General features: G+C 46.6%; 1 protein-coding gene across 1 annotated transcript in view; it reads left to right on the plus strand.

Annotated features, from left to right (window-relative positions):
• Positions 1-22,319, plus strand: part of slc25a26 (solute carrier family 25 member 26) — a 95,366-nt gene that overhangs the window by 66,700 nt on the left and 6,347 nt on the right. Inside the window, exons 7-9 of the mRNA XM_079510037.1 lie at positions 1,908-1,977; positions 7,843-7,907; positions 14,666-14,739. Coding sequence (XP_079366163.1) covers positions 1,908-1,977; positions 7,843-7,907; positions 14,666-14,739 — 209 coding nt within the window. The remainder of the gene's footprint in view (positions 1-1,907; positions 1,978-7,842; positions 7,908-14,665; positions 14,740-22,319) is intronic.

Raw genomic sequence — 22,319 nt, forward strand, 5'->3', positions numbered from 1 at the left:
TGTTGGATTCATGTGTATTGTCAGACATTTGGCCACTTGACCACTTGAATCCTCAAAAAGGACCTTTCACTCCTTGTAGATCTGCTTTCTTTGGCTAAAGCATCCCTTGGAATAGGGATGCTAGGGTTCAAGTGGTTTAATGTTATAAAAATACAAAAAATAAATCAGGTTTGGCGGCCCACTAGGGGTTCCGGACCCCCGGTTGAAGACCCCTGAGCACACTTGTGCTTCAGACTTCAGACCTCAGAATCCCGAAAAAGAAAGTATATCGGTATAATCATTCCATGCTGTGTTGCTCAATATCCTTCCCGTTAAAGGAGGCCTGCAGTGCATCGTACTGTCCACACGCATCTTTATAAAAGGCCTAATCTCTGCTTTGATTGCTTCAGCAATGCTACTGCGGGGGAGGGAGGGAGGGAAGGGAAGGGGGGCATGGACTTCTGGCATGCACGTGCAGCCTCCTGGAAGAACAAACATTACTGTAGGTGGGTTTGCTCAGTAGCCAGTTGTCTTTGAATAACAAGTCCAGTGTGATGCCGGATCGAAATGGACTCTGCAAATAAATAAATAAATATACTATATTCAGTAGTGAGCCAATTGACTACAATATACAGTAATGCAAAATTGATATTTAACTTTAGAGGCCTCTGGCCTTGACCAGAGTCCCCAAATCCAGTGCGTGCGTGCGTGCGTGCGTGCGTGCGTGCGTGCGTGCGTGCGTGCGTGCGTGCGTGCGTGCGTGCGTGCGTGTATTCACTCACACACATTAACACAACAGGTTAGTAACGCACATTGTAAAGCGCTTAGGATCTAGATGCCATAGAAATGCACCTTTTTTACCGTTTTATAGAAACCCTGAGATGTTAAAGACATGAAAACCTTGTCCTTGCTTATCATTACTGTTCAGATGTTATTTACAATGTCTTGGCAGCATGATGGCTTGCTCCGCTATCCAAACAGCCGTTTTTGTTTTCCATTTCCATCTCTCTCTCGGAGGAGACCTGGATATGTTCAGAAACCCCGTTGTGAACATGCTAAAACAATACATCTCATAAGGTCCCTTATCCACGCAGATATTATTCACAAGAGTACCGTTTAACTTCATTGATGACGGCGTCAATAAAAACGCTTTTTTGTTTGTTTTTTGTTTCCTTTCCGCTGAGCGAAGCATGGAACCTTTGACTAGAGTAGACTGCATCTTCATGGCTGCACTTAACCCAGAAAAACCTGAGGCCAATTCTACAAAATGTCTTCAAATCCTAACAGGTTTCTGAAACCCCTATGTTGCTGAACAGTGGTGCTCAAAACTTGTTCATGTCAAGGACCTCAAAAGTCTCAAAATATTTTTGGTCCAGGGACCCCCAGAATCAAAGATTTGAGTTAAAAACGTTGGCATAAAAAATATATATATATTCAAAGATTTGCAAAAAAAAAAAAAAACACGATTTTTCTAAAATAGCCAAAGCATAAAATTCGGCTAAAATGGCACGGATGCTTTCCCGGTTTTAATGGTTTAAAAAATAATATTGTACTTTTTTGTCTTCTTGATGTGCTCAGCTCTTGGGAACGGACTTGCATGACATCAGGAGAGAGAGAGACAGACAGAGAGAGAGAGAGGAACTCAAAAATAGCCATGCAGCCATGGTTCCCAGCCCCAGAGCGGGACTCTAAACCCCCGAGCAAGGCTCCACACAATGTGTTTTTAATGTGTCTAATTCCTCCAATAACCGCAACTTTGTCTCTCGCTTTCTCTCCCTCTTTTTCTCTATTTGCCTCTCATCCTCTTTCTCCCTCTTTCATCATCTTCCTCTTTCATCATCCAATTCTCTTTTCGCCCTCTCTCTGTCTCTGTCTCTCTTTCTCTCTCTCTCCCTCTCTCTCTCTCCCTCTCTCTCTCCTTCTCACAGACTTTGTGGTCCAGGAGGCAAGGTCACACGCTCTACTCTTGGCAGGCTGCGGTGTGCGGAGCATTTGCAGGTGCATGGGATTATATGCTGCTTTGGGAATGGAGGCGGGAGGGGAGGGGAGGGAGGGAGGGAGGTTGGGAGGGTGGGATGGATAGACAGGACTACAACAGAAGTTTACACAAAAGAAAGAGCGTGCGCACACACACACACACACACACACACACGCACACACATTCCTGTTAGATTCCACACGGGTTAGCTCAGCTGGCACACTGCACATTCACCTGCACGCCAGACGAGACGAGCGGGGGAGAGTGTTGCATTGTATTTCTTTTATATGCATCCATCTGCAACGGCCATTGAACTAATGTTGGCTTGACGATATCGCCTCTGTCGGGTGGAAACCTCGTATGTCCAAAACGGTTAACTTTTCAGGTTTTCAAATTCAGAAAGCGTCCAAAGCGGAACGGATCCACGAGCTCTTTGTGTCGCTTCGGGCCACGTCGTTTAGTGGATTGTGGATCTGCTACTTTGGATGCTTTTTGTGTGACGCTGTAGTATGATCAATACGCTGTAGTATGATCAATACGCTGTAGTATGATCAATACGCTGTAGTATGATCAGCTGTAGTATGATCAATACGCTGTAGTATGATCAGCTGTAGTATGATCAATACGCTGTAGTATGATCAATACGCTGTAGTATGATCAATACGCTGTAGTATGATCAATACGCTGTAGTATGATCAATACGCTGTAGTATGATCACATTACGCTGTAGTATGATCAATACGCTGTAGTATGATCAATACGCTGTAGTATGATCACATTACGCTGTAGTATGATCAGCTGTAGTATGATCAATACGCTGTAGTATGATCACATTACGCTGTAGTATGATCAAGTACGGCCCATTATTTATTCTGCATTTGAGCCTCGGACCACCATTTGATGAGATTTAGGGCTCCATTTTCGTCACCACTTAACCCCTTATCCCTAAACTTCTTTGCCTTTTTTTACTATTTTGAAAAAAATATTGAATAGTTAAAATGGCCAGTCTGCAAGCTCACAACGTGTCAATGTAGATTGGCTAGTTGAACGATTCAAAAATGTTTTTCAAAAAGGCAAAGAAGTTTAGGGATAAGGGGTTTAGTGGTGACGAAAATGGAGCCCTTAGCCTCTCAGACCCACAACTTTGAATGTTTTGTTGTCGTTGGATGGGATTTTGTCCACAGTTCAATGCTGTATTGATGTTGGTACCATTAGAAAGATAACATGCAAACGTTGATCAAAATAACAATTATCTCTAATTGTGTATGTACTATGTAGACTTCTTGTAAGTCAAGTAATGCAGATGTTTAACAATAATTATAACTCTTGAGAGCGTAAAATGAAACCAAATGGACCCATACGGGTCCATTTGGTTTCATTTTACGCTCTCAAGAGTTAAAGATTTAGAAGGATCCATTTGGTTACCAACTCTACATCATTTAGCTGGGGACCACCTGGAACCCCCTCAAGGACCACCACTGGTTCAAAACCACTGAAGTATAGTGCATTTATTTACAGGGGGGGGGCGCTCAAAAAGTTAAACTATGGGAGATGAGAGGTTTTCTGTCCGACAACGAGGATGTGTTAACTGCGTTGTTCTGCGCTGCTCGTCTGGAGAGACTCATCATCAGGCCGCAGCTTCTCAGCATTCTGGCCAATGAAAATGAGAGCATATCAGTCTTCATGGCTCGGGTTTCGCCTTGGATGAGTCGAGGGTTTTGGGGAGGGGGGGGGGGGGTGGAGGCAGAAAAGGCGAGACGGATGACCAGGAAAGGGAAAGGGAGCGAGAGAAGGATGAAGAGGAGGTGGAAGGAGGAGAATAGGAGGAGTAAAGGGGGGGGGGGGGGGGCCTGCCCGCCTCTGGGACTGGGGGCCCCTGCAGCTGTGTGACCCCCTGAGCACTGGGGCCTGACATGGTTAGAGAGGGAGAGAGAGGATGGGAGGAGAGAGGGAAGAGAAGCAAGACAAATGGAGCAAAGGGAAAAGTCCAGCCCCATAGAGGTCGACTGCCTCGCACACAGACAGACAGACAAGTAGGTCACTTGTCTGTTTTCACAGTTTATGAAGTCCCAGGGGATTAATAAGTTAACTCTGTGTGAGTGTTACAGATTGACCCTTATGGGACCATTCTTACACACTATTTACTTCGACACCAACAGTCCAACATCGCCTGTGGCTGTGGGATGGTGTTTTTTTGGGGGGGTGGGGTGTTCAAGGGACCCCAGGTCAGACATAATAATAATAATGTATGTACTTATGCACTCTCCATTTTGTGCCTTCTCATCCAAAAAGAAAGAAGGAAAAATTAACAGGGAAAGTAACGCCCCAATATATGAATGAATGCAATCATGCATAGGTACTGTTGTGTATTACTGTAAATAGTCCACAAACGTATGTGTACTTTGTTGGACAGTCATTCACAGCGTTGTGTCCATAAATCTTGCATGGTACAGTATATATACGGTGAGCTGCCAGACAGGGCAGGTAGATCCAGTAAGATGGATGTCTGCTGCTGCCTGCACCGGAGGGGACGCTCTCTCAGGTCCTTTAAATTAAATCCTGTGTCCTTTGACTCCTTTCCGCCGGTTATGCAAAGAAGGAAAGGACATGGTACAGTATGTGGTCTCTGTCGGGATGGAAACCTCACATGTACAAAACTGTTTACTAGTGTTCACCATTCAAAGTAGCAGATCTACGTCCTCACACGCGCCACATTTCGAGCGTGCAGATCTACTACTTTTGATGCTTTTGTGTGACTCTATAGTCAGTATAGGGTGTTAATTTAGAACATGGAGCTGCCCAACAGCAACGATTTGAAGGTATAGGTACAGCAGGAAGATAGATGCAGAGAGTTAACTCTCTGAAATTTGAACCTATAACCCGGCACACATACACACATACTTTGAAGTTACAATGGGTTTGTATAGGAAGGGGGTGGGGCAGCTAAAATGAATATCAAATATCTAAATACTGAATCAAGCAACTTAAAAAAAAAGTAGACGAAACGTTGAAATGACCCAAACATGTTTTGAAAGTGAAATATCCCTTTAATGTAAAAGAGTCCCATAATCTATATGTCATCCCATATAAGCCCCCTGTGCCTGTGTGGGGCGGGCGGCTGGGGTGTGTGCATGTGCGTGTGCGTGTGTGTGTGTGTGTGCGTGTGCGTGTGCGTGCGTGCGTGCGTGCGTGTGTGTGTGTGTGTGTGTGTGTGTGTCTTTAAGTGACGTGTATGTCAGTTGTGCACTGTGCCTGCTGTTATGTGTTTAATTAGTGTAATTAGTTGCAGCTTCGTGTTGCAATCAGATGCAGCTGTTCATTGCTGTAATGTAATCGGACAGTCACACACATACTATGCATGCATACATACATACATACACGCAAAGTCACGGTTGTGTGGTCGGCACCGCTTAAATTAATGTACTAACCATACAGTATATCGTCTGCCGGGGTGGAAACCTCATATGTCCAAAACGTACTTTTCAGGATTCAAATTCAAAAGCCTCGAAAGTGGCCGATCTACAAGCTGAGAACGCATCGCGCCGTGTACTGTACGTCGATCTGCTTTCCATGCTTTTGTGTGCCGCTGTAGTAAGATCAAGTGGGGCATACGGTAGACTATGGAGATAAGAGGTTTGTGCCCGACCGCCACGATAACACTGTTACTGACTCGGCTGACGTGTCGTGTTCAGCCTCCCTGAGAGAGTCCAGAGCTTTGCGGAGAAGAGGGGTTGATCGGGGTTTCGACAGGAAAGGAGGGAAGGGTGGAGAACTGGGGAGAGGAAGACAATGAGGGGAAAGGGAGAGTCAGTTAATCTCCATTAATATTTCCATGTTTCAATCCACATACTGACTGTACAACAAATATTAAACTTTGCACCATTCTGCTCAGTGTTGGAAATACTCACAAGTGACACGTTGAACCATTCTGGTTTATCTCCCAACCAACCCAGCCCAGGGCCCGCGCTTAATGAACTTGACCCCTATTGGAACTTGACTTGCCTATACAGTATAAGTGAACTGACTGATGGTTCTTCTGCCAGAAAAACAACAAAGCCGAGAAGGCGCGCGTCATCAACGCGATTTGCATTCTGCGACCTTGATCTCCAATGCTGATCACATCACGCTCTCTCTCTCTCTCTCCCCCCGCCCTCCCTCCCTCTCTCTAGCCAAAGCTAGATCCCAAACCCAACAGAGCTATATTTGTAAGATTTATAACCGCAGCCCTTTTGAATCCGTCCAAGGAGATTACAAAATAGCCTACGGTGAGAGGGGGGGGGGGGGCTGTCTGTATGTACCGTAGCCTTGGTGAATATTGGGCAAGAGTTTACTCCCACCCAAGAGCAGGGGGGAGGGGGAGGAGAGGAATGCATACATTTAATGGAAATGACATATGCTCTAGCTTGTCAGAGTGCATTCTCATACGCAGACAGTGCGAACTTGTAAAAAAAAAAAAAAAATCCAAAGGCACGAAGGGATTGTTACACTGTACCAAACCCTGGTGTTTTTCTCACGTCTGAGTTTAATATCCAGCGTTCCAACGTGCCTCTTCTCTCTCTCTCTCTCTCCTGCGTTGACGTGCCTCCTTGGTGGCCCATATGGACGTGTTTACCGAGAGCATGTTGCTATGTTTGTGGGACGTGCGCCCCACGGAGCTCACCAGACATCCATCTTCTTCTTCCCAGCCTGAGCTTATTGGGAGGCAAGCCTGGGTGTTAATCCTCCACTGTAAAACACTGGTACAAGAACCCCCCCCCCCCCAGGGGTCCTTGAGGGGGTCCCCCTGAAAACATGATGTAAACGCAACATAACAATCACTTTAACCACTTTGACCAACCCTGCCCATAATACACCGGCTATTTGAAAAATGCTAAAAAATAAAAATGTACATATTGACAACACAAATATTGTGTGGTGGACCCTGGCACAAAATCTTCCGCAAACCAAAAACATATTGATTTTGGGGGTCCTTGACTGTGTGTGTGTGTGTGTGTGTGTGTGTGTGTGTGTGTGTGTGTGTGTGTGTGTGTGTGTGTGTGTGTGTGTGTGTGTGTGTGTGTGTGTGTGTGTGTGTGTGTGTGTGTGTGTGTGTGTGTGTGTGTGTGTGTGTGTGTGTGGTTTTATGTAGTGTGCATCTTGTACTTATTTAGTATACTTGTGTGCTTTGTGTTTTTTTGTGTTCTCTTTGACATGATTACTTAATGTTTCTCCCTCCCAATCAAAATGACGTGGCTCACAAAGAAACAAAATTCCACCCTCTTCTTCACGTCCGTAAACCTGATAGTGACAATCAAGTCGACTCTGATTCCACCTCTTCCTCTACACAGCAACCCCCGATGATGATGATGATGATGTCATTGTGTTTATTACTGAACCTTACACAGCAAAGGGCCCAGGGCTCCGATGTTTACTGTAGGATTAGCACTAAGGTGCTTTAACCCATTCTGGGCAGGAACGCCTTTTGGTGTTTTAATCATTTATGTTATGCTTTAGCTGTTGAAAAATAGCAGATCTACAAGCTCATAGTGCGACACAGAGTGCCGCACTACGAGCTTGTAGATCTTCTGTTTTTGAAAATTTGTGAAAATGTGGCGCAAATCGTTGAAAATATATTCTTTCAGAGCGAACATTTTTACTCAAATCATTGCTTCTGGCGGCGTCCCCTGGAACAACATATTTTCAGATGGGGGGGTCCGCAGCCAAAAATACAGATAATTCTGGGGGGTCCTTGACATGAAATATTGAGCACCACTGATATAGAAACGGAGGTATTTCAGAAAACTGTCATGATTTCGAAGACATTTCTTTTTAAATGTCGATGTCAGATCTAAACGGGTTAAGTCAGTTGGAGGGTTTGAATTGTGTGTGTCTGTGTGTCTCTCTAGGTGCAGTAGCGGCGTTTGTTACCACTCCCCTTGACGTGGCCAAGACCAGAATCATGCTTGCAAAGGTACACACACACACACACACACACACACACACACACACACGCAAGCTAGTCTGCCAGCAAGTGTTAAACAGTGCTGTCAGGTGATGCCTTGCAGACAGCATGGCTCCCAGCCCCAACGAGACCTCACCAACGGAGAACTCACAGGAGAGGGTGGGCTAAGGTTGCACAGGGACAGTGGTCTTAACACACACACGCACGCCACGCGCGCACACACACACACACACACACACATGTACACATTTATCTTTGGTTGTGGATTGGGCCGGCGTTACACGGACAGCGTCGGACGGACATGTTTGTGTGCATGGCTAGTGTTAAGTGCTGGACGGGGAGCGGGTCGACACTGCAGGGGAATTTCCACCTCAACGATTCTCGTCACATACAGAAGAGGTGAACCAGAAGGCTGGTGTCACTGCATGTCTGTCTGTCTGTCTGTCTGTCTGTCTCTCTCTCTCTCTGTTGGCCTTGTTGGTCTTTCTCTCTGCTTCTCGCTCTGGTGCAATTGTCTCTTTATTTCTCTATCTGGGGCATCTCTCTCTCTCTGGGCCATCTCTCTCTTCCTCTATCTCTGTTTCTCTCTCTTTCTCACGGGCTATCTTCGTGACCTCACTTTAACTCCTATGTGTGTATGTTTTGTCTTCCTCCACTAAGCTTTGTTTGTGGTGGTTGGGGAGGTAAAGAGTTCAGAGCCAACCCCCCCTCCTAACACCACCACCACCACCATCCGGCCTTGGAGAAAATGTCAAATCTAATCATAAATTGGAGTGAAATGCCCCCAAACACTTTGGACAGGTTTGGATCTCCGATGGTGGGGGGGTGGATCGAAGCCCACGAGTGTGGCATGCTCCCTCCCTCCCCTCCCGTGAACATCTGTTGCGTTTTTAACATGTTTAGTAGAATGGCTGGCGGACCCCTTCACGCGAGGCTGAATACACAGACGACACGATACAACTTTATTGTCAGCTTGCACTGAAATTTGTTTTGCGTCCATGACGTCAACGCTCAAGATACAGACAAGACGCAAGACATACACAATACATTACAAAAGATACATTACAGGACACAAATCACAGAAGCAGACAGGAACAAGAACAATAGAACATATCCTCTCGCGATTTTGGTTTAAAAGCAGAACAGACTGGTGTACAAAAGAGTTCTTTAGCCTGTTTTTCTTATATTTAGGGACTCTTAGACAGAATGGTACAGGTACTCTGGGAAAGCCTCTGACACTATGACATATTGGTCGATCTAGAGGTGCTCCGACCGATCGGCCAAATGACTCGATCGGTGAGCGCCCGATATTCACCCCAAATGACTCGATCGGTGAGCGCCCGATATTCACTCCAAATGACTCGATCGGTGAGCGCCCGATATTCACTCCAAATGACTCGATCGGTGAGCGCCCGATATTCATTCCAGATGACTCGATCGGTGAGCACCAATTTACCCGATCTGGCGAAATCCTTTCTAGAATTTGTACCATTTAAGTGGTATTAAAGTCAATCTGATGTATCGTATAATATCATGTACGTCGCACCTACGTGCACAGTGGCCCTCACACCTACGAACGTCTAGTACATGCTTCCTGATTATTCAATGAATCAGCAAAGTTGGCAAATCTCAAAAGGAAATGATTGATATTTGCAGCCCTAGTTGGGTTCGCTGGTTGTTACAGTGAGCGAGGGGAAGCAGGGAGAAGGATGGTTGGAGCGGAGGTACGTGGGTGCTTCCATGGGTGCTGGAACGTGTCACGTTAGTTTCCTCCAGGAAGGGAGCGGGAGTCAGAACGGACTTTTTCTCTCGGCGGTCGACAGAATGAAAGAGTGGCGTTGTATGGTAGCCACTGTCTGACGAGGGCCAGCGCCAAGAACGACTGGCATGTTGGCATGGGGAGGGGAGACTGGCTCGAATCGGGGCGGGTCTCCCAAAGCACAGCTGGAGCCGTGAAGAGAGAGCCTCCGGGGCAGGAGTCCTGCCACGAGCTCTGCCCACAGCCCTGGCACACACACACATACATTACACACACACACAGACCAGTGTACAAACACGCAGTCATACTGTACAGCATGGCATCGCTCCCGAGGCCGGTGTATTACCCAGCCAGCAGCACGCCAAAACCGCTGGCGTTAGTGTCGCGCTGCACCACATTCACTGCACTGCCCGCCCGCCCGCTGCGAGAAGGAACGCGGACGCAGCGAAACACACCGAGTCACTGTTGTTCTGTAACCTGACCTGTACCCCCCGGTACACACAGGACAGTAAACAGCACTCATTCATTCCTTTAACCTGCCCCCCAAAAACCACCTACACGGTACAGAACACAGGGGAGGGGAAGCGGTCTCCAAAAATGTTTATTTGTTAAGTGAGTCGCTGCAAAACACCATTGATATGCAGCGGACCACACAGTCGCTCCAGGCCCCGTTCTGCAAAGGTTGCTAAATCAGTAGTTATGACATTTCCCAGATTTTCCAAAATGTTCTGTGATGCGCTGTGAGCTTGCAGATCTTCTATTTTTGAATAGCCATGGTGAAAATCTAAAGTGACACGGATGCTTTCCCGGTTTTAAACTCTTAAGTCAGTCGTAGGATGGAGTAGCAACCATAGCCGATCTACAAGCTCACTATGGGAAACGTTGGGAACTTGTAGATCGGCTATTCTCACAATGTGTCCATTAAAACGAGCTTAAAGCATAGTATTAATTACCCGTGTGTAGTGTACAGTACGTGTTTTGGACCCAGCGTTTGGCCTTTCATTCCTCCATTCCATGGCTGTGAAGGACGCACGCACGCACGCACGCACGCACGCACGCACGCACGCACGCACGCACGCACGCAGTGGATAGCCGTACACCCACACGTTTGCTACAGCAGAAAGAAACCAGGAAACGGAGGAGGAGGAGGAGGAGGAGTTTTATCTTTCCTTTTTTTCCCCTCGAGTGAAGAGCATGGGGGTTATCATGTTCTTGTTCTGCCAGTTCGGTGTATATCACAATTTACAGCTATTTCCTACGCAAACTGAACTGTAGCAGCGCGCATGCAATACACACACACACACACACCCACGTACACACACACACACACACACACGCATGCACACAGCCGGCCCGTATACACAGGAGTGATTTACAGGCTGGACCACAGTTATGCTAACCCTGCACCCTATCATGCACTCCCTCCAATATGCCTCAGTCTCCTCTCTCCTCTCTCAGCACTCCACTCCCTCCACTACAGTCTCCTCTCCTCTCCCAGCACTCCCTCCACTACAGTTTCCTCTCCTCTCCTCTCCCAGCACAACCTACACTACAGTCTCCTCTCCTCTCCTCTCCTCTCCTCTCCTCTCCCAGCACAACCTACACTACAGTCTCCTCTCCTCTCCTCTCCTCTCCTCTCCTCTCCTCTCCTCTCCTCTCCTCTCCTCTCCTCTCCCAGCACAACCTACACTACAGTTCTCTCCTCTCCTCTCCTCTCCTCTCCTCTCCTCTCCCAGCACAACCTACACTACAGTCTCCTCTCCTCTCCTCTCCTCTCCTCTCCTCTCCTCTCCCAGCACAACCTCCACTACAGTTTCCTCTCCTCTCCTCTCCCAGCACAACCTACACTACAGTTTCCTCTCCTCTCCTCTCCTCTCCTCTCCTCTCCTCTCCTCTCCTCTCCTCTCCTCTCCTCTCCTCTCCCAGCACAACCTCCACTACAGTTTCCTCTCCTCTCCTCTCCTCTCCTCTCCTCTCCTCTCCCAGCACAACCTCCACTACAGTTTCCTCTCCTCTCCTCTCCTCTACAGTTTCCTCTCTCCTCTCCCAGCACTCCCTCCACTAGTCTCTCCTCTCCTCTCCTCCTCCTTCTCTCCACCTCTCTTAACCCCGAATCACCCGGCGCTGCTGCTACCACCAGCCCTGCTCCTTCAGTGGAGATGAATGCCAGAAAGAAACCCTCTACTTTTGGTTTTAGTGTTCGATAAACCATTTTGTGTAAACATTAGCACTTGAGAGAGGGGGAGAGGGGGAGAGAGAGAGAGAGAGAGAGAGAGAGAGAGAGAGAGAGAGGGGGAGAGAGAGAGAGGTGGGCAACAGGTGGAGTGGAGTTAGATGTCTGGGTGAGTAAGGGGTGTGTGTGTGGGGGGGGTGTCACCTGTGCGAAAACAGCTGTCCCTGAAGTGGAATAGAGAGGGGGAGAGAGGGAGATGAATGGATGGATGGAAAGAGAGAGCTGCGGGGGTGTGGGGAGGATGTGTGTGTGAGGAGGACTGAGGAGGAAGACTAAACAGGGTGTCTGTCCGGCGTGGGCCGGAAGCGCAGTAGACGACCCATCTGTCATCACACCTCCGTTCCGTTGCTGCCGGGCAGAAACCTCTTATCTCCATGTTTCACGTTTTGGTTTGTTTTTTTTCCTCATAAATTGACGGCGAACTTGATCATACTTCATGCCACGGTGTTGAATCCTGAAAAGTAACAGCTTTTTGGAGATATGAGGTTTCCACCCGAAGGAGACGATTCCCCCCCCCCCCCCCCCCCCCCCCCCATCTCCTTTCTCTCTCTCTATAGCCACTTTTATACACGTATCCCGGCAACAGGGACATACTGTAAAGAAGAGCCGTTATTAATGCACGCTTTGCTTTTTTTAAACGCAGAACAGAACCAAACAATGCCGCCCTTGTGTGTCTTCCTTTTACATGGTGTTCCGGAATCGGAGGCATGACGTGTCATATAATGGCGTCTAGTGTTGCACTGTGTTGTTTGACACCTGTTGTTGCTATGGTATAGTTTACATATATTTGCAACTATATAGTCTACATATTTATTTCACAGTCACAGAAGCTCCGGTAGCCTATATATACTGTATATATATATATACTGAAGCGTTTATTCCTTCACAGAGCAACATGAAGGGCGTTTATCCAAATAAGAAGGGCCGGCTAAATTGTGAGACACTCTCAAAGAGCATTCTAAAGTTACAAAACTTCATAACCTCATTTCACTCTCATTCGCTCGATATCTTTCTCTCCCTTTCTCACACATACAGTACTACACACACAAACGCTAAGACAGCGGATGTTAGACTAAACATTTACGATAGCCTACACATTTATTCAACAAGATTCAGACTCAAAACATGTATATACTGTACTGTATGATCTGGACTTTAAGCCTGTGGAATTAGGATCATTGATATACAGTAAGTCAGTCAAGATGAGGGCTTGTGAAAGCAGCATCTTTGTGTGATCAGAACTACATTGGAGGAGAACGCGGGGAGCGGTTCAGAGCACAATCGGCACCCCTGTCCTGCCCTGCCTGCTGTGCCTTTCATGCAGGGATCGACTGGGATCTGCGACTACCTCCGGACCTGGAGCAACAACAATGCTGGCCCGGCATACACGCTTGTGTCATTCCCAAAGCAATTATTTTTGGGAGTGCTAATTTTGCTTCAACATCGATGTCCTACGCGTGTGCAATGTTTTACAACAAACGCATGACATCATAAATGAAAGGCGGGTATGCCAACATGGCCTTAAGTCTTGCCGTCAGGTCGGCGAGTTGCGCCGAGCAGCTCATGGCCTCAATTTTCAAATGCTTCCACCAATCAGGAGTTAAATAGTGGTTGATTCATGGTGATGTCCTATACCTCCTCCCACTTCCCTTTCACCTTTGCAGTCGCTTAAATAAGTCCTCCTGTAAATCAAATCAGTCGAAGCCTATAGCTAGCTTTGCTGCTTAGAATAAACGGAATAGATTTTAAATATCGTCCCTGTGGGGTAGAAACCTTGGTAGCACTTTACATTAAGGTCATTGTAATTAACATTAATTAAGCGTTAATAATAAGACACTAATTAACAGTCTTATTAACACTTAATAAACACTTATTAGCAATTTGTTATTTGTTAATAAATGTGTATAAGCAACCTTAATAAACCGTTAATAAGAACCTTATAAATACTCTTTAACTGTTAATTAGACAGTTGCTAAGTTGCTAATAAGTGTTTATTAAGTTTTAATAAGACTTAATTAATGTATACTAATTGTAATAACTGTCTAATTAACAGTTAAAGAGTATTTATAAGGTTCTTATTAACGGTGTATTAAGGTTGCTTATAAACATTTATTAACAAATAATAAGTTGCTAATACGTGTTTATTAAGTGTTAATAAGACTATTAATAAGTGTCTTATTTACGCTTAATTAATGTTAATTACAATGACCTTAATGTAAAGTTACTTTTCAGGATTCAAATGATACAATTGCAAAAGTAGCAGATCAACCAGCTCGGGCCTGAAACGCGTCGCTTCACACCGCATTTCGAACATGCGGATCTGCTACTTTTTTTTTTTTTTGTGGCTTTCACCTTTTATTTTATAGTTTTTATGGAGGGACAGACAGTAGGCTGACAGGAAATGGGGAGAGAGATGGGGGGGGGGGGGGGAAGACATGCAGTAAAGGCCGTCGGGATCGGGAGTCGAACCCGCGGCACACTGCCAGACTGGATTACCAGCCAAGGTGCCTGGACCATTGAGCCATGGCCCAGGCCACGGATCTGCTACTTTTGATGCTTAATTTTACGACGACTTCATTTTATGACAGCAGATGACCGCTTGCTTTTGAAGATGGCTTTGGAATAGGCATACAGTGCATGGCTTTCCATACAGACTGAATGGAATAACGGACAACATTCCCACATTGAACAGGCCTGTGTATAAGAGGATTGTCTCTCTCTCTCTCTGTCTCTCTCTCTGTCTCTCTCTCTTTCTCTCTCTCTCTGTCTCGCTAGGCTGGGACGGCCACGGCTAGCGGCAACATCTCCCTGGTGCTGTATGATGTATGGAAGAGCAGAGGACTTGCAGGGTGAGTAACGTTTTGTGTGTGAGAGACTTTTAATGAGAGCCATCAATTTAGAGAAAAGTCCAGAGGTCATTTAGTTTAAAACACTACACAAGTGTGTGTGTAGATATATATATATATATATATATATATATATATATATATATATATATATATATATAATTTATTTATTTATTTATTTATTTCTCTCTCTCTTCTGTCCACCGGCCTGCTTAAAGAAAATCCTCTTATTTTAACGTGATTTGATGTAACTCGCCCTGATTCTGCTCATAATTGAGTATGATGACAGGGCCGCGACTCCGGGGACGGCGATTTACGACCGCAGCTGAAAAATGAGACGTGTAAAAAGCTTTTTCCTTGCCCGCCTGGTGTACAGCTGTATTGATTAAGGTATTACAGGGGGGGGGGGAGTGGAAGAAGGGGTTTATATTTGAGCGTTTTTGATGTGTTTATGACGCGGGGCTGGAGAAAAGGCCAAGTCTAATGGGACTGCCGAGGGCTGCCAGCGCTCAAACAAACCCGCGGCCCCCGGCGGTTTGAATAATGGGCCCTCACTTGTGTACAAGTCACCGTCATTTAGCTAAGATGCTCCGCCACTTGATGCTCATAACAGACTAGGGCCTGGGAAGAGGGCCAAACGCCAGTGGAACAAGAGTTCTCTCTCTCTCTCTCTCTCTCTCTCTCTCTCTCTCTCTCTCTGCCTCTGCACAAAATAAATGCATGCACTGTATCAGCATTTGTGTGTGTAGGCTGCTGGTGCTGGAATCTAATCAAAGAGTAATTAGATTACTATTTCCGCTTCAGTTTGTTCTGTGCTCGACAGAGGTGATTCCCTTAAGTATACACATGGCTCGAGGGGCGGGGGGGGGGGTGGCTTTCGGTAGGGAGGAACGCATTACGGGAAGATATTGCTTCTTTTATTATTTAAAACCACAATGGCCATACATGAGGTAAGAGTCAAGCCATGCCATCGCTGGATAAGAGCTAAGTCCCCCCGGCTGCAGTGCTAACCTGATGGTCATTTAAAGGGCCCCTCCCCTCCCCCACTTCCATCCCACCACCTCCACACCGCCGAGCCCACCTTTGATATGTTTTATCCCCTCTCCTTCTCTCCTCTCTCTCCTCTCCTCTCCCCTCTCCTCTCTTCTCCTCTCCCCTCTCCTCTCCCCTCTCTTCTCTCCTCTCCTCTCTTCTCCTCTCCTCTCCTCTCCTCTCCTCTCCTCTCCCCTCCCCTCCCCTCTCCTCTCCTCTCCTCTCCTCTCCTCTCCTCTACTATCATCTCTACTCTCCTCTCTTCTCCCCTCTCCTCTCTCCTCTCCCCTCTCCTCTCCTCTCTTCTCTCCTAGGGCCGTACAGCCTGATGAAGTCCTTTTACTTTTTGTTTCCTTTACTGTTTTTATTTCAGAACATAAAGAATGAATAATAATATTTAAAAAATCCATAAATTAGAACAACAAAAGTAGTGAACTTGTAGATCTGCTATTTTCCCTAGTTTGGGTCCTGGGCAAACATCTTAATGTCTCTGTTGGGTCTGAGCTAAGAGGTTTGGGAACCACTGTCACAGAGATCAACAAGCACAATGACCTCTGCTCTGACACATGGTGGCATCTCCCCCTACCGTGTAATACTCTGCTCTGCCACATGGTGGCATCTCCCCCTACCGTGTAATACTCTGCTCTGCCACATGGTGGCATCTCCCCCTACCGTGTAATACTCTGCTCTGCCACATGGTGGCATCTCCCCCTACCGTGTAATACTCTGCTCTGCCACATGGTGGCATCTCCCCCTTACCGTGTAATACTCTGCTCTGCCACATGGTGGCATCTCCCCCTACCGTGTAATACTCTGCTCTGCCACATGGTGGCATCTCCCCCTTACCGTGTAATACTCTGCTCTGACACATGGTGGCATCTCCCCCTACCGTGTAATACTCTGCTCTGCCACATGGTGGCATCTCCCCCTTACCGTGTAATACTCTGCTCTGCCACATGGTGGCATCTCCCCTTACCGTGTAATACTCTGCTCTGCCACATGGTGGCATCTCCCCCTTACCGTGTAATACTCTGCTCTGCCACATGGTGGCATCTCCCCCTACCGTGTAATACTCTGCTCTGCCACATGGTGGCATCTCCCCCTTACCGTGTAATACTCTGCTCTGCCACATGGTGGCATCTCCCCCTACCGTGTAATACTCTGCTCTGCCACATGGTGGCATCTCCCCCTTACCGTGTAATACTCTGCTCTGCCACATGGTGGCATCTCCCCCTTACCGTGTAATACTCTGCTCTGACACATGGTGGCATCTCCCCCTACCGTGTAATACTCTGCTCTGCCACATGGTGGCATCTCCCCCTACCGTGTAATACTCTGCTCTGCCACATGGTGGCATCTCCCCCTACCGTGTAATACTCTGCTCTGCCACATGGTGGCATCTCCCCCTACCGTGTAATACTCTGCTCTGCCACATGGTGGCATCTCCCCCTTACCGTGTAATACTCTGCTCTGCCACATGGTGGCATCTCCCCCTACCGTGTAATACTCTGCTCTGCCACATGGTGGCATCTCCCCCTTACCGAGTAATACTCTGCTCTGACACATGGTGGCATCTCCCCCTACCGTGTAATACTCTGCTCTGCCACATGGTGGCATCTCCCCCTTACCGTGTAATACTCTGCTCTGCCACATGGTGGCATCTCCCCTTACCGTGTAATACTCTGCTCTGCCACATGGTGGCATCTCCCCCTTACCGTGTAATACTCTGCTCTGCCACATGGTGGCATCTCCCCCTACCGTGTAATACTCTGCTCTGCCACATGGTGGCATCTCCCCCTTACCGTGTAATACTCTGCTCTGCCACATGGTGGCATCTCCCCCTTACCGTGTAATACTCTGCTCTGACACATGGTGGCATCTCCCCCTTACCGTGTAATACTCTGCTCTGCCACATGGTGGCATCTCCCCCTTACCGTGTAATACTCTGCTCTGCCACATGGTGGCATCTCCCCCTTACCGTGTAATACTCTGCTCTGACACATGGTGGCATCTCCCCCTTACCGTGTAATACTCTGCTCTGACACATGGTGGCATCTCCCCCTTACCGTGTAATACTCTGCTCTGACACATGGTGGCATCTCCCCCTTACCGTGTAATACTCTGCTCTGACACATGGTGGCATCTCCCCCTTACCGTGTAATACTCTGCTCTGACACATGGTGGCATCTCCCCCTTACCGTGTAATACTCTGCTCTGACACATGGTGGCATCTCCCCCTACCGTGTAATACTCTGCTCTGACACATGGTGGCATCTCCCCCTACCGTGTAATACTCTGCTCTGACACATGGTGGCATCTCCCCCTTACCGTGTAATACTCTGCTCTGACACATGGTGGCATCTCCCCCTTACCGTGTAATACTCTGCTCTGACACATGGTGGCATCTCCCCCTTACCGTGTAATACTCTGCTCTGACACATGGTGGCATCTCCCCCTTACCGTGTAATACGCATTAAGGCAGTGGTCTTCAACCTGTCGGCGGCTGTGGCTCAGGAGGTAGAGCAGGTCGTCCAATGATCCCTGGGTCGGCGGTTCGAATCCCGGCTCCTCCTGTCCACATGTCGAAGTGTCCTTGGGCAAGACACTGAACCCTACATTGCCCCCAATGAGTCGGTCGGTGTAAGCTTGCCACCATTGGTGTGTGAATGTGGGAGGACGATGGTGTCGACTGTTCGCCGCTTCACCTCCCAATGTATGAATGAATGAACCATTGTAAAGCGCTTTGAGCACTTGGAAAAGCTCTATAAAAATGCAATTCATTATCATTCATTAACCTTTTTCCTGTCAAGGTCCATTATTTATTCAGCATTTGAGCCACGGACCACCATTTGATGAGATTTAGCCTCAGACCCCAAACTTAGAATATGTTGTTGTTATCGTTGGATAGGATTTTGTCTGTATTGATGTGGTACCATAGGAGAGAACATTCTCTAATTGACTGTATTGATGTGGTACCATAGGAGAGAACATTCTCTAATTGACTATTGATGTGGTACCATAGGAGAGAACATTCTCTAATTGACTGTATTGATGTGGTACCATAGGAGAGAACATTCTCTAATTGACTTTTTGTAAATTAAGTAATGCAGGTGTTTAACAATAATTGAAACTTTTCATTTTGCAGTCTTAAGAGATAAAGATCTATAAGGGTGCGTTTAGCTGGGGACCACCTGGAACCCCCTCAAGGACCACTGGCGGTCCCCGGACCACTGGCTGAGAACCACTGCAATAAGGGCATTCTTCTGAGAAAGCAACGAGACGTGAAAAAGAAGAGGACGATTTGATGAGAGGAAACCTCATTGATGGATCGATTGAAGTATTTAACAGATTGGAGAATTAGAGTACATTTCAAGCACAACTCAATACAAAACTGTTAACTGTGGACGACACCATAAAGCATTACACTTGTTTACAGTCGGGTCCACCATGTTCAATTCATCATAACATTTAGACACGTACAAATATACACTTCTATATCCAAAAACAGGAAATCATCATCAGAGGAGGTAAAAAGGGAATAAAAACATATACAGTGAGGGGAAAAAGGGGTGGGTGGGGGATTCAGATTTAATGGGGGCCAGTTTTGAATTGCAGCCGTCCGTAGGTGCCCTTTGAGAGCGGTTTTGAAGGAGTCAAGGGATTCTCAAGAAAGGAGAAAGTAGTTTGAAAGACAACGGGGGGAGAAAGGCAACGTGTAGCCGACGTCCTAGCCGCCTCCTCCTGTGTGTGTGTGTGTGTGTGTGTGTGTGTGTGTGTGTGTGTGTGTGTGTGTGTGTGTGTGTGTGTGTGTGTGTGTGTGTGTGTGTGTGTGTGTGTGTGTGTGTGTGTGTGTGTGTGTGTGTGTGTGTGTGTGTGTGTGTGTGTGTGTGTGTGTGTGTGTGTGTGCGTGCGTGCGTGTGCGCGCCGCAGGGGCCAAAGGCCTTGTGGTTGTGCCGGTGCATGCCTGCTACAAATTGCTGGGCCTTTAAAGCTGTAATTATGGTAATAGGCCCAATTGCAGCGCAGTGAGGCTCCAAAGTGGTTCCATGTGTGTGTGCCGTGCCCCAGAGACCCTGGGTTAGGAGTGAAGTCCCCCCCCCCGAGCCACGGTTAAACCCACAACAGGAACAAACAAAAAGTAGACCAGACCCCAAAGTAACAAAGCAAGACTAACCGGCACAGTGTCCCTTCAGCCCTGGGTTTATATTTGTATTGTATTTCATTGTAGGTTTGAGGTTTGTCTACAGTATTACATATGTTGTCTTGTAGTTACTTTGTAGCGGTTACTTGGCATTCTAATTGCGTAAAACCTGTTGTTTTTAACAACGGTTCATGTGGTCTACTCTTATGCCTTGGTTAATTTAATTTGGTCAAAGAAAGGGGAAATAAGGAGGAGTGTGGGGGGGGTTAAGGCGGTGTCAATGGCCGATTGCTTAAAGGGGCATTCCACTCATTTTCAACATTTTACTATGTCATTAATATACCTTAGAGCTGTTGTGTGGAAATAATAAAAAAAACTCTCCCCACTCTGTGTTTCCTAGAACTGGAGATCTGGAAAAAAAACATTAACATGGTGAAACACATCTTGATGATGTCATCAAGATGTGTTTCACCATGTTAATGATTTTTTTCATACTTACAGTTCTAGGAAACACAGAATGGGGGGACTTTTTTATTATTTCCACACAACAGCTCTAAGGTATATTAATGACATAGTAAAATGTTGAAAATGGGTGGTTTTCCCCTTTAAGACACACGCCAGTTCGATTCCCGAGACCCGGGGAGTGCCACGCTTTGCTGCGCGTCACTCCCCGACTCTCTCGCCTGTTTCTGGTCAATCTCCACTCTACTGTTGAAATAAAGGCATAAAAAGAGCCTGTAAAATTAAATAAAAAGATGTAGAAAAAGAGAAATAAAATCACTAAATGTTTTTTTTTTTTGCCTAACGATGATGTCTTTGGTAGGCGGATTTCTGAAGTGTCCACAGCCTGCCTATATGAGACAGTAGATCGAGTAGATTTTATTTTTATGGTGAACATTAGTGAAGTGGTTCCTGTTGTGAACCACTTGTGTTAGGCTGTACTGGGATCAGTTGGTTAAAACTGGACATTGGTTCTATACCTTGTGTTAGGCTGTACTGGGATCAGTTGGTTAAAACTGGACATTGGTTCTATACCTTTTGTTAGGCTGTACTGGGATCAGTTGTGGCTGCACACACTGCACACGTACCGACAGCTCAGGGATGAGCAACTCTCTCCTGCTGTGCCCTGCAGGCCATATTTAACTCCATCTGTCTTGTGAGCTGATTGGCCGACGAGCGGGGGGATGACTGATCTGTATTGGCCAGCCAGCCTGTGATGTCATGGTGAATCAGGGAGGGTGCCCCCGGGGAACAGGGGGGGGGGGGGGGGGGGTTGTTTGAGCTCTGGCTCTCTCTGTTCCACAGGTGGGCTTGATCACAGACAGGAAGTTGACGGTCCAGGGGTCGATTTGCTGCACAAAAGGCAAACAGATTATTATTATTATTTTTCTTTTTTATTGTTTCATGTCTTTGCACTGGGTTTCACATGGGAACGACCCAGTGCCAGGAACACTGACTTAACACTGCACGGCAAAAACTATGATTAAAACTATGTTTATTTCCTTTTATTTTTATTTTACCAAATTTGGGTAAAGAGTAATATCTCTTTTTTTTTCCTTTTAATTTTTTTTTTCCAGAACTTTTTTTAAATTAAAAACTAAATTAATTCATGGCAAATAAATAAATAAATAAATAAAATAATAATAATAATAATACAATCACTATTGAATCTTAACTGGTTCATAATGTATCTTTGTAAGTTTGGGTACTTATGGTGAGCCATTCAATTTCTCTTTTGGGGTCTCGAGCTAAAAGAAAAAAAGTGCATGGGAACCTCTCCATTAATTGTTGTATTCTGTGCTTGGCTGGCAGGGCAGACGTTGGTCTGCTCTGTGGTGCGTTGGCTGGTCTAATCGTCCAGTCTCCATACATGCATACATACATACATACAAGTTAACACCCATGTTTCCCCCTCGGCTGTTTCCTTCCTGACCGCTTGGCCACGTGTTGCGTGTTTAGTCATAGTGAGGAGGCGCAGCACTGCAGCGACTGCAGGCCTTCAGCAGACAGAAGGTGATAGATAGCATGTGGAAAGGAAAAAATGGAAGGAGACGGTGCAGGGCAAGACGACTGGCTCTGATTAATGTCTGTCTCCTGTATTATTTAGACCAGCCTAAGCATTTACACTTGTACGTGCTTATGTGAACCCAAGCACACTTGTGTGTGTGCACTCACACACACACACACACACACACACACACACACACACTGGGACTGGGTCACCCCCACATAATGTATTTGTACTCAGGCCCCAATCTTTAAAAATGTGCCAGGGACCCCTCTCCCTCTCTGTAAGTGTTAGGCTGTACTGGGATCAGTTGGTTAAACTGGACATTGGTTATATACCTTGTGTTAGGCTGTACTGGGATCAGTTGGTTGAACTGGACATTGGTTCTATACCTTGTGTTAG

This window comes from Electrona antarctica (genome assembly GCF_951216825.1).
Source record: "Electrona antarctica genome assembly, chromosome: 9".
Classification (NCBI taxonomy): domain Eukaryota; kingdom Metazoa; phylum Chordata; class Actinopteri; order Myctophiformes; family Myctophidae; genus Electrona; species Electrona antarctica.